The sequence below is a fragment of the Prionailurus viverrinus genome, chromosome A2, assembly GCF_022837055.1.
Source record: "Prionailurus viverrinus isolate Anna chromosome A2, UM_Priviv_1.0, whole genome shotgun sequence".
Taxonomy (NCBI): Eukaryota; Metazoa; Chordata; class Mammalia; order Carnivora; family Felidae; genus Prionailurus; species Prionailurus viverrinus.
In genome coordinates, this window is record NC_062562.1 from 14,583,094 (window position 1) to 14,595,487 (window position 12,394).

Genomic DNA, 12,394 nt, shown 5'->3' on the forward strand with positions numbered 1-12,394 from the left:
CGGACTTTGTAAATGGAGAGACGGGTGGTTTGGAGGTGAGGAATCGATCTAGAATGAGGGCTTTAGTCAATGCGGTGATGACACCCGCCCGTCCCACCTCACAGATTTGTGGCAGGGTTCCCGTGAGGTGATCGTGAGAAAAACAGTCGTGCAGTTTCCTCGTGTAACCCAATTAATGGTAGCGAGAATAAGTTAGTCCTGACGTTTGGATGTTTTAGCAGGGGCTTCTTGAAGCCAGAGATCAGTTCTTCTCTTTCAAAAATCAGAAAAGACTGCACTGCCAATTGGCTTCTTCTTAAACTCATATAACGTCTGATGACACGTTTAAAGCTTAGCACAGACGGCGATTTTGTCGTGTTTTCATATGTTGTATGCACAGAGGATTGGGAAAGAAAACGACCCAGCTCCCACCCCGGCTGGTCTCCTGGCACCCTCTGGGACAGAGGCAGAGTGATGAAGGCATCAGGATGCCCGGTCTCCCCCACAGGCCTGGGCTTGGACTCCTATGTCTCAGGCCAGAGGCCTCCAGGTGCTGCCCGCGTCGGGTTTCCTGCTTGGGCCTCTTTGCTGTTTGCTGTAGAGGAGGAGGAGGAGGAAAATGGAGGCTCTGGGCCTGACAGCTGCCTGATCCTAATGTGATGACCCGCAAATGCGAGGAGGCGAGGGGAGTTGTGAGCAAGGGCACAATTACACGTGTGTCATTGGTTTTCCGTCTGCCGGCCGGGCCGCGGGTGTTCACGAAGCGCCCCGAGGGGCATCGCGTGGCCTTCAGTTTTCAAATTTTCGAATCTCTGTAGCCTCTAAAGAAGTAGAGAGCGGATTTCCAGGGCTCGTCCCCTCCCGGGTAATTTGAAGGGAAGAATGATCGCTGGTCCAGTATCTTGATTAGAAAGTGGCCGATTCATCCGCCTTCCCGGGGCAGGTCTGCCCTGGGCCTCAGTACTGGTACCGTCGTTTGGATTTTTTTTTACTCTGGAGCATTCACTTGGTTTTGCTCCACAGGTGTGTAAAAATGGGGGGTTATTAACACCTGCTGAACAACATTAAATGGTATGTGTCTTCATTTCTTGGAAATAAAGTGTTGAATCTAGTCCAGGGAAACTATGACACTCTGAAAATAGCAATTTTTTGAGCAGCGGTAACCATGGTTGCTCTCAGTTAGAAGCTCGGTTGGTTTCAAATATGAAGTTTTGTTTCATGATGAAAAGGCCAGAAAGCTGGTCCTTCCGAGGGGATTGGCCGGCCCTTTTGTAGTAACAACTGTGCTAATTCTCTTGCTGTCCGGAAGGCAGGCGGCCAGCTGCCCCAGCTTCCTTCTGTTCCACCTTAAAAAGTTTCCTTACCTCGGTTGGATCTTACTTCCTGTGTCGGAGGAAGAACCGTTCCTTTGCCTGTTCTTGTTGTTTTTTTTTTTTCCTTCTTAAAAAATGTATTTTTAACTTGTACATACAATTCCATATTTCCACCCCCTTGAAAAAGAAGAAATACAGGGACGCCTGGGTGGTTCATTCGGTTGAGTGTCCAACTTCAGCTCAGGTCGTGATCTCACAGCTCGTGGGTTTGAGTCCCATGTTGGGCTCTGTGCTGGCAGCTTAGAGCCCAGAGCCTGCTTTGGATTCTGTGTCTCCCTCTCTCTCTCTGTCCCTCCCCGACTCACACTCTGTCTCTATCTCTGTCTCTCTCTCTCAAAAATAAATAAACATTAAAAAGAGAAGAAATCTAGCATAGACGAGGTTGTGGGCCCCTTTGACCACCCGCTCCTGACCAGGCCCTTCTGGGCCGTGATCTCTGGCATGTTCCAGGCTAAGTCCCTTGAGAGCCTTATGTGTCGCATGTAACTGTGCCCTCCCCTGTATGCCTTTCTGCTAGTCCTCTTGCCATCCATCCGGCCTGCCAACCCTGAGACGCCCACGGCTCCGTTCAGAGGGAGGCGGAAGGCCCTGTCACGGTGAGCCATGGGCATGTGGCCCCGTCCACACCAGAGGCTGGCCTAGCCCTGGCTCCCAGGCCCTGCCTTCTGGCCAGCTCTGGTCTGAGTTGCCAGGTCTCTGACCCCTGTGTTTCCTCCTCTTCAGTAGCTGTCCCTGACTCCCCTTTGATACCCCAAGTCATGGTAGGTTTGTGGCCTTGCTGGAGTTCCTGGGCGGCCCGTGGCCAGTTCGCTGTCAGCTCCAGCCCCTGCTTTGCTTTTCGCAGCACGATGACCCCTGCAGGCCACGTCCCCCAAGCCCTGGTGTCAGCTGGCCTCCAGCTGGTTGGGGACGAAAAGAAACTGGCAAGACTGGCACGCAGGAGGAAAGGAGAAGCCGGAGAATTTCTAGTGTCTTCTTCACCGATCTGGTTCCATCTGGGCAGACCCACCTGTTTCGGTTTCTATACCTGATCTCAGCCTTTCGGCTGTCACCCCCCCTTTCCGCCTTTGTTCCTTTGGTCTGGAGGTGGTGGTGGTGTCCTGCCCTTCCAAGTTTTGGGGATGTTGTGCTGTGCCTCTTGGCGTCAATTAAAAGTGAGAAGAGTTTAGAGTGTTTGTTAGGAGAACGGCAGGAAATGATGTTTTTTTTTCACACACTGGAAGTTTATTTTCTAGATTTCCAAGTTAGAGCTGCTAGGGCTTTGTCTCTATTCTTTTTTTTTTTTTTTTGCAGAAAGCACTCCATCCAGGGGCGCCTGGGAGGCTTCAGTCGGTTAAACATCCGACTTCGGCTCAGGTCATGATCTCTCGGCTTGTGGGTTTGAGCCCCGTGCCGGGTTCTGTGCTGACAGCTCAGAGCCTGGAGCCTGCTTCGGATTCTGTGTCTCTCTGTCTCTCTCTCTGACCCTCCCCGGCTCACACTCTGTCTCAAAAATAAATAAACATTAGAAACAAAATTAAGAAAAAAGAAAAGAAAGCACTCCTATCCAAGAAGAATTAACTCCCAGGGAACTGAGAGAGCCCAGGTGACCCTAACACATAAATCCAGATGTTGGCTTTGTTTTTTAGGCCAAATTGCCTAGTTGGCATGGGTGAGCTGTAGGTATAGTTACTTACTGGAACTGTGGGAGGATTAGACCAAGTTATGGGGCACCTGGGTTGCTCAGTCGGTGAAGCATCCGGCTCTTGATTTTGGCTTAGGTCATGATCTCACGGTTTGAGTTGGAGCCCTGCATTGGGCTCTGTGCTGACAGCTCTCATTGGAATTCTCTCTCCCTCTCTCTCTCTCTCTGCCCCTTCTGCTCACACTCTATCTCAAAAATAAATAAACATTTACAAAAATTTTTTAAAAAATAAATAAACCAAGTTACGGTGATAGAAAGGAATAGGAATTTCAGAACCAAAAAGGAGAGTTTAGAGTTCTCCCGGTGAACGTTGTAGATAGTCTCGGCCATAGGAAACCACAGGCGAGAAAGCGGGCATCCCATACCTGGAATGGAGGTATTTGATGTGGTGTCCAAGAGACCAAGAGGTGAACGAGGCTGGCATAGAAATCACCTGACACGTGTCTTTTTTTTTTTAATTAAAAAAAAAAAATTTTTTTTTTAACATTTATTTATTTTTGAGACAGAGAGAGACAGAGCATGAACGGGGGGAGGGCCAGAGAGAGAGGGAGACACAGAATCTGAAGCAGGCTCCAGGCTCTGAGCTGTCAGCACAGAGCCTGATGCGGGGCTCGAACTCACGGACCGTGAGATCGTGACCTGAGCGAAGTCAGACGCTCAACCGACTGAGCCACCCAGGTGCCCCCTGACACGTATCTTTTACATAGATGGGCTGTAACAATTTGACCAGCACGTAGAATCTGCTGCCTGGAAGGAGGGGACAGGCTCTGTTATTTCATGATCTTGTTCGAGGTCTCCCCTCGGTTTCCTCTTGACGGTAGTGAATCCTCTCTAGCACAAGAGTGAGCTCTGCACTTGGCCCCTGGGTCTCTGGAAACCCAGGTACCGGAGCGATGGGACCCTTTCCTCTTCCATAGAGAGTTGGCTCACGGAACCTTTATTCCAGTGATTGGCCCGTGGCGGAAGCAACTGTTCTGACTTCAAGATGCGGAAAGGCCCTCCCGCGGGCTGTATTCTAGGGCAGGCATTTGCTTTTTGTCAGGCTTTGGTAAGAATGAAATATTAAGAAGCTTTAAGATTTTCTAACTTTATTTTCATAGACAGCTTGGGTAACATGTGGGCTAAGACTCTTTTCATGCTAATTTCATCTGAAAACAAAAATAGAAAAATATTACGTAAATCCAGACTGGTTTTTGTGACTGTCTCTGTATTGACTTTATTTAAAAATACGGACAGCATCTAACAGAATGTTAATAGGCAGGAGCGTTGAACCAGTGCCATTTTGGCAGTTCCAACAAAGAAACCAAGTGGTAATTAAGTTTTCCCCTTTCTCGTGGAACAGTTACACAACAGTTCCATTTTTCTGCCAGTGAAGCAGCCTCAGGAGAATTGAAGCACAGCTGGAAGGTGCACTCCTGTCTCGACCGTGGAAGCATTGCAGAACTTTCTAGTAATCCAGCATAAAGCCCCAAAATGGGACTTCTTCCTTCCTTTCCTCCCTCCCTCCCTCCTTCCTTTCTTCTTTCCTTCCTTCCTCCCTCCCTCCCTCCCCCCTTCCTCCCTCCCTCCCTCCCTCCTTTCCTCCCTCCCTCCTTTCTTCTTTCCTTCCTCCCTCCCTCCCTCCCTCCCTTCCTCCCTTCCTTCCTTTTCCTTCCTTCCTTCCTTCCTTCCTTCTTTCCTTCCTTCCTTCCTTCTTTCCTTCCTTCCTTCCTTCCTTCCTCTCTCTCCCTCCCTCTCTCTGTCTCTCTCTTCTTTCTTTTCAAAAATTAAAGGAGAAGAGAGGAAAGGCTGTGATGCTTAACAGTTGTTACAAGGGAATCTTTTTCATCTATGGATTAAGCAGTGCTAAAGAGAAAGCTATATCCTCGCGAGTGTTTGTTTTACTTAGGATTCTTGGCCACCATGGACTGCAACCCGGGTCAGACCGGCTTAGCCAAAAACGGGGGGTGGGAGGGGGTGGGTGTGTTTTTACAGATCCTGATGTGTCTCACAGAATCAAAGGGAAATGTTGCAGGAAGAGGCCCATGGGGATGGGGACCAGGTCCTTGAAGGCTGCCTGTGTCACCAGTCTCAGTGTGCACACCAGCTGTGCTTTCTCAGACATCTCCTCCAGGCGGAAGGTGGGCTCACCAGGAGCCCTGGGCTCGTATCCTTGTTCCTCCTGGCCAAGGAGAAAGGAGTCAAGAGTGTGCTGTTGCCCTCCCCGTCTTTGTTCCCCCTACGCCCTACAGACCACAGACAAGCCCAGAGAAGGGTTCAGACACGGGTAACCGGAGGGACGGATTTTGCGACTGGCAGCCCCCAGCAGGACTGTGTGAAGTTAGAGGAGGAGCAGTTTCCAGAAGGGGAGGCCGCTGTGGGGGAGGATGAGGCATTTTGGGCCTGCCACATTTAGCAAGAGGAAGGGAGACCTCGGGTCTGGAAGATCAACGAGATTGGGTTGTGTCTGGCCGGGTTCCTAAAACTTCAAAGAACAGATACTCCTGGGGGAATGTCAGGATGTTTTCAAAAGCCATACACACGTGCTTACACGCACACACACACATACTTACGTATTTTGTACATGATATGTTAAACAAAAAAAAAAAAACGCAGGTCATAAAATAGTGTATATCAGGTTCTATTTCCGAAAAACATAACCCATCTGGCTCCCATATACGTGTGCACATATTTGTATATCTATGCTTGAGTGAGAATGACGTGGAAAGATTCAGAGGCTGGTGGTGGTCTCAGGTAAGTCAAAGAGTTGAGAATGGGGGTCGGGGCCACAGGGAGAGAGGGTCAGCTTTGCTTTTGATGTATCACGTGTTGTATCGTTGCATTTGTTAAAAAAAATTTTTTTTTTTTTTTACATTTATTTATTTTTGAGACACAGAGAGAGCACAAGTGGGGAGGGGAGGAGAGAGGAGACAGAATCCAAAGCAGGCTCCAGGCTCCGAGCTGTCAGCACAGAGCCTGACGCGGGGCTCGAACTCACAAACCGTGAGATCATGACCCGAGCTGAAGTCGGACGCTTAACCGCCTGAGCCCCCCGGGCGCCCCGATTGTTTCATTTGTCAAAACGAGCTCGTATTACGGTTGTACCTTGGGAAACATCCCGTTAAGGAGGAAGAAAGGACCCGGTTCAGACTTAGCTCAGGACAGGTGTGGACGGAGGCACCGAAGGTGGCGGTGGGGTCACCTCAGGCTGGAAATCCAGGGCTTCCCAGCGGGATGCCGCAAGAGCAGCCTCTCCCAGAATGATAGGAAGCTGAGGTGCCTGCAGGGCTACGTGTTCCCCGAGCCTGAATCTCTTCCAGAAAGCACACACGAGTGGGTCAGACTCACCACCACCCCCAGGGTGGCCAGGTCCACGAGGCAATGTGACCCTGCTGGGAGCAGTCAGAGGCAGGGCCCGGGTGGCCCGGCTACCCGGCGACTCCCCCGGCTTCGGCCCGCGTGGCAGGAACGCTTGGGCTACTTTCAAGCGAAGCACCTGATACGAGCCATTGATTTTGCAGGAATGACTTTTTCTTTTATGGAAAAGCAGGCCAAATAGATGACTGGCCCTCTGAACCTCACGGTCTGTTCGGTTCGGTTAAGAACTTCTAGTGCCCGACACCAGCGTGCTGCAGATGGTTGTCACAAGCAGCCCACGCTCAGGAAGGCACAGGGCTGAGGACGTGGGTGAGGTCAAGGCGTCTCCCCGCCTGCTATCACAGCCATCCAGATAAATGTGGCCAAAGAGACCAGCTGAGGTCTTGACGGGGGAGCCAGTGGTGGGCAGTGTTGTGGGTGCTGAAGACCAGGTGGCAGGTGGCCGATGGCCAGCGCTGCCACGTATGGGGTGCCCGTACTGGGCACCGTGCTGGGTGTGCCGCTGACACGGCACGGCACGTCCACGATGCGAGGTGGCCTCTCTCAGTCACGAGTGGAGTAAGTAAGGTGCCTCGGGTCCCACTGCCAGTGAACGGCAGGCTTGGGTTTGGGGCTGTCCCCCGCCGGCCACACAGCCTCCTGAAGAGCGAGCCTCTCCAGGCATTTCCCACTCACTAGCCAGAGGGGTTTGAGCGGCTCTGATTTGGGTTAGGTGCATGGTCTTTGTCTTTAGATGGGATGATTCCAGCAGACTCCTCAAACCCATTTAAAAAGTAATGTGCCCAGCAGAATGGGGACTCTAGGACAAGTGGCTCTACTCCCTGGAAGGGGCATGCCTGTTTTCTTCCTGCTTCCTGTTAAGTGGGGCTAGGGGGAGAACAGATCTGGCGGCTGGGAGGGGAGACGAGTCCAGTTTGGGACACTTCAAGTCATGGGTGCCTAAGGACCCGAGGCAGAGATGGTCATGGGCGATACTCATGTGCACTTCAGAGAGTTCTCGTGCCAGACAGAAAGATGGAAGAAAGCTCCAGGTGCATGGTGGGAAAGAAATAAGAGCTAAAACAAACAAACAAACAAACAAAAAACCCATACGTAAATAATATGATCCCGATCTCTAAAAATTGGATATAAATTTGCCAAATTTAACTGGTTATGTATGGCCATATGGTAGAGTTACAAGTGAGTTTTGTTTTCTCCTGAATATTTTTCTCTGCGTACCCAGTTATTTATGGTGAAAATGAATTACTCCAAATATCAGAGGGATACTTTTTTTTAACAAAAGAAAACCAGACCTGTTTCTCTCGTGGAAAATGTCCTGTTTTGATGCTCACGCGTGATGAGGTAGTGGCAGTAAATGCCTCTGAGTATTGGTCACTGTCCTGAGGAAATGTGTGTGAATAAAAGCTCAGGTCGTCTGTATGATTACAAGCGAGACTGTCCCTTGGTACCACAGTACGTGTGTCAAGCCATGGTTCCTGTTCACAGCATTTAAGTCAGGTTGACGGAACTTGGTGTGGAAGCTGCGAGCTGAGCTACGTAACAGGTTGTCCATTTGCCGAAATGGATGCTTTACTGGCCCATCCTGGCCTAAGGTAGTTAATCACTCCTGGTGTGATCTAGGGAGGCTGCTCACTCTCGCTGGGCCACAGTTACTTAAACTGTCAAAGTAAAGGGGGGTGGGGGTGGAGGACCTATCTCAGAAACCTTTTTGAGCTCTAAGATTTTAGGCCTCCCTGTTCTTCAGAGAATGGGAGCATCTCACAGGAAGTGATTCAAAGTGGCTGCTGCAGCCTTGAGAGGTGGCTAGTGCGACTGAGGAACTGAATTTTTCATTTTAATTAAGTTTAAATTTATACAATGGCATGTGGCTAGTGGCTACCATATCGGACAGCACAGCTCCTTAAGTGGAAGATACTAATATGAGGGGAGCATTTTAAAGGCCTGTACATTTTTATATGTACATACTTTTGAAATCACAAGAAACTCTAATTTCAGGAAAGCAGCTTGGTTTCATTAGAGACAGTACAGACCAGAAGAAGAAGGAAGTAAAGAGTAATCACAAAAAATAGTCCACTCAGAGAAAATTGCTGTTGGCACCACAGTGTATACCTTCTAATTTCTCTCCTCTGCATACCTCATAGTAGCCAACTGGCTTTCAAAAGCATCGTTTGGAATCATCCAGAAAGGGATATGTTAGTAGGAGAGAACGCCTATTTTTTGCCCAGAAGACACTGCTGATAGAGGTTTTATTTATTTATTTTTATTTATTTATTATTTTAAAAAAAAAAAAATTTTTTTTTCAACGTTTATTTATTTTTGGGACAGAGAGAGACAGAGCATGAACGGGGGAGGGGCAGAGAGAGAGGGAGACACAGAATCGGAAACAGGCTCCAGGCTCTGAGCCATCAGCCCAGAGCCTGACGCGGGGCTCGAACTCACGGACCGCGAGATCGTGACCTGGTTGAAGTTGGATGCTTAACCGACTGCGCCACCCAGGCGCCCCATTTATTTATTTATTTTTTGATAGAGGTTTTAGCAATCTGCCATGACCGATGTTTCTCTTCTGGGTGCTAGGTCATCAACCCCATGGGATGGGATGCGTTTGGACTGCCTGCCGAAAATGCAGCAATCGAGCGGAATCTACATCCAGAAAGTTGGACGCAAAGGTATGTATTTATAGGCGTATTCAAACACACACAGAAACCTTAAACATGTGTACTAATCTGGGTATGAGAAACAGAGAGCCAAGCAAACAAAACATTGCAGTCTGCCAGGCGATAAACAGCGTCATGTATATTGGCGTTTGGCTTTTAGCCTGCTGTATTCTTTGCTGAGAAATGACAAAGAAGGTTTTGGGTATTCATTGATGTGTTTCGTCTGATGCTTTGTTGTTCGCAAAGTTATTCTTCCCCTGAGGATTTGCATTTGGAAGGCAAAAGAAGGAGAGGGCTGCGTTTGTTCAATGTCTACAATGCTTCTCATCTTCTTGACCATAGTGTGAGCTGTATCTGAGTCCCACATTGTAATTTTCTCTGAAAATTCTGTTAATTTTTGCCTTCGCCGTGCTAGAGCAAGAGGAACTTAGGCATTCAATGTAGAAATATATGGCCAATATATTTTGGGTATGGCTTTCTCCAAGCGGGGGGGGGACACACTCCCAATTCCACCTGTGCCTCAGGCTTCCACATATGTGCGTACCGGCAGTGCCCATCCCTCGTACCAGAACGCAGTGGAATGTTCTGGGCTCACTCCATCAGCCTCTTTCACAAAGATCGGCGGCCCTTCCATACCCCATGCCTCTAGAGATGTACAAGGGCAGTCCCAGGGCCTGTGTCCACTGTCTTTCACCTCCCTTCACTTTATCTTGCCAACGCTACATTGTAAAAGCGTCCACTATACCTTTTTTTCCCTCTTTTTTCTCCTAACCCCCAGCTCCCACTTTTTCCGTTATGGTTAATTCCAGATTAAATGGGAATGATGAAAGAAGGAAGAAAAGGTAGTCAAATAAAGTGGATCAGATATGGCACCAAGTTGACGTAAACGAGACCAGTGATCGTTAAGTTATGATCCATGGGCCACATTTGGCCCTGCCTGATTTTATAAATAAAGCTTTATCGGAACACAGCCATACCCATTTGCTTACATATTGCCCGTGGCTGCTTTCATGATACAGGGGCAGAGTTGAGTAGTTGTGACAGACCATATGGCTCACAAAGCTGAACACATTTCCCATCTGCCCCTTTACAGAAGTTTACCAACTCCTCCACTAGAAAATAGCAGTTAAGAAGGTGGGGGTGCCTGGATGGCTCAGTTGGTTAAGCATCCGACTCTTGATCTTGGCTCAGGTCATGATCTCTCAGTTCATGGGATTAAGCCCCACGTTGGGCTCTGTGCTGACAGCACAGGGCCTGCTTGGGATTCTCTCTCCCTCTCTCTCTGCCCCTCCCCCATGCATATTCTCTCTCTCTCTCTCTCCCTCTCCCTCTCCCTCTCCTTCTCTCTCTCAATAAATAAACTTGAAACAAAGAAAAGAAGATGGGCGCTGAATCAGGCCACCTCAGTGCAAATCCTATCTTTCCTTCTTGTTAGCCAATCATCTTGAGGAAATTACTTAGCGTCTTTGTGCCTCAGTTTCTCTCTCTGTAAAAGAGCAATAGCCATAGCCCCTACCTCATCTGAATGGGTGAAGATTAAGTGCTCTCTTAGTCAGTTGGCTGCTTTAACAAAAATCCCATGGTCTGGGTGGCTTATACACAGCAGACGTTTATTTCTTGTAGTTGTGGAGGCTGGGAAGTCCAAGACCAAGGTGCCCGCAGATTTGGTGTCTGTGAGGACCCCCCTCCTGGTTCATAGATGGCTATCTTCTCTCTGTGTCCCCACATGACGGAAGGGGCAAAGAAGCTCTCTGGGGCCTCTTTCGTAAGGCACTGAGCCCACTCAGGGGGGCTCTGCCCACAAGACCCAATCACCGGCCAAAGGCCTCATCTCTAAATACCATCACCTTGGAGGTTAGGTTTCAACATATGAACTTCGGGGGGACACCAACGTTGTCCGTAGCAAGCACTTTCCTGCAAAATGTCTAGAACAAAATAAAATAAGCTATTGCTGGCTAAGCAGAGATCACCTAGAGAAAAGAAAGACATATTACCTTATTTCCTATTATATGAAAGTTGATGAGTTCACTTCTTTCCTTCTATCCGAATTATTGGACAGTTTTTGATTTTAGCTTTTGACTGATAAGCACTAAACCAGGTTTCTTTCGGATTCCCACAATTTGTACATTAGGGGGTTTTCTCTTCAGTCGATTTTAAACTAATTTAAAGATTTTTTTTTAATGTTTATTTACTTGGGGGGGATGCAAAGAGAGAGGGGGACAGAGGATCCAAAGCGAGCTCTGTGCTGAGAGCAGAGAGGCCGACGCGGGGCTCGAACTCACAGACCGTGAAATCGTGACCCGAGTTGAAGTCGGATGCTTGACCGACTGAGCCACCCAGGTGCCCCCTGGAAACCTTTCGAATAACCTAGACTTCTGCTGCTTCCTTTCACATTCCCAAAGTGCAGTTTGTGGCTTTCCCCCTTCTGAAAACCTAACCCTCTTCCCTTTGTTTCACAGCAATATTAAACACATGAGGAAGCAGCTTGATCGGCTGGGCCTGTGCTTCAGCTGGGATAGGGTAAGTCCACCCTTTCTCCTGGAAGTTTTTGTTTTAACGGAGGTCGTGGTTGCACAGGGGACGATGCACACTTACTTCATGTTCCTCCTCTTTGGGTTGGGAGAGGGCAAGGGAGGGAGGGAAGATTAGCACCCCACAAGTAAAAAATAGTATTCCCAGAGGATAATCTGCCTGCAAACAAGTAATTTTCTGTGGGATTAAACTAAGAGAGTTAACTTCTTATTTAAGGCCACAGCCGGCTGGAATTTATGTGTGTCAAAAGCTTTACGCAAGGATTTCTCCTCTTCTCTGCAATAATTGAAAAAGACTATTGGAATCTTTGTAAACATGATGAACTATCAACCCACTCGGGTTTTTTGAGGTGATTAGGTGTTAAGTTGATTAACCATTTATTTACCTTTGTTCCAAGTTTGAAATTGAGTCTCATAAGAAGCCGTAACAATCTGTCACAAACAGCATTTTGGTGTAAAATACTTTCAAACTGTATATGAAACCGATGGAGAATTCTAGATGTGGGAGGAGTTCATGAAGACCACCTGGATGTTAGGAACACCAGCTCTTAGTTAGGAACACCCAGGTCACTGGGAACTGAGGCCTTCAACCCTTTGGCCAAACGCCCACCCCTTAGACACGGATGGTCTATTAGGTAAGAGAGATTCCTGCCTGCCCCTTCCAATGTCACCGTCCCTTCACTAGGGACCCTTCCAATGTCACCGTCCCTTCACTAGGGACCCTTCCAATGTCACCGTCCCTTCACTAGGGACCCTTCCAATGTCACCGTCCCTCTTAGCATCTATTTGCTCCACAAAATGACTGAGGTTTGCATT

General features: G+C 48.5%; 1 protein-coding gene across 7 annotated transcripts in view; it reads left to right on the top strand.

The window, feature by feature from the left end:
* LARS2 (leucyl-tRNA synthetase 2, mitochondrial) overlaps nucleotides 1–12,394 on the top strand; it is a 190,162-nt gene that overhangs the window by 39,561 nt on the left and 138,207 nt on the right. For all 7 annotated transcript variants that reach the window (XM_047851020.1, XM_047851019.1, XM_047851021.1 and 4 more), the window contains 2 exons: nucleotides 8,968–9,059; nucleotides 11,507–11,567. In XM_047851020.1, the coding sequence (XP_047706976.1) occupies nucleotides 8,968–9,059; nucleotides 11,507–11,567 (153 nt within the window). The remainder of the gene's footprint in view (nucleotides 1–8,967; nucleotides 9,060–11,506; nucleotides 11,568–12,394) is intronic.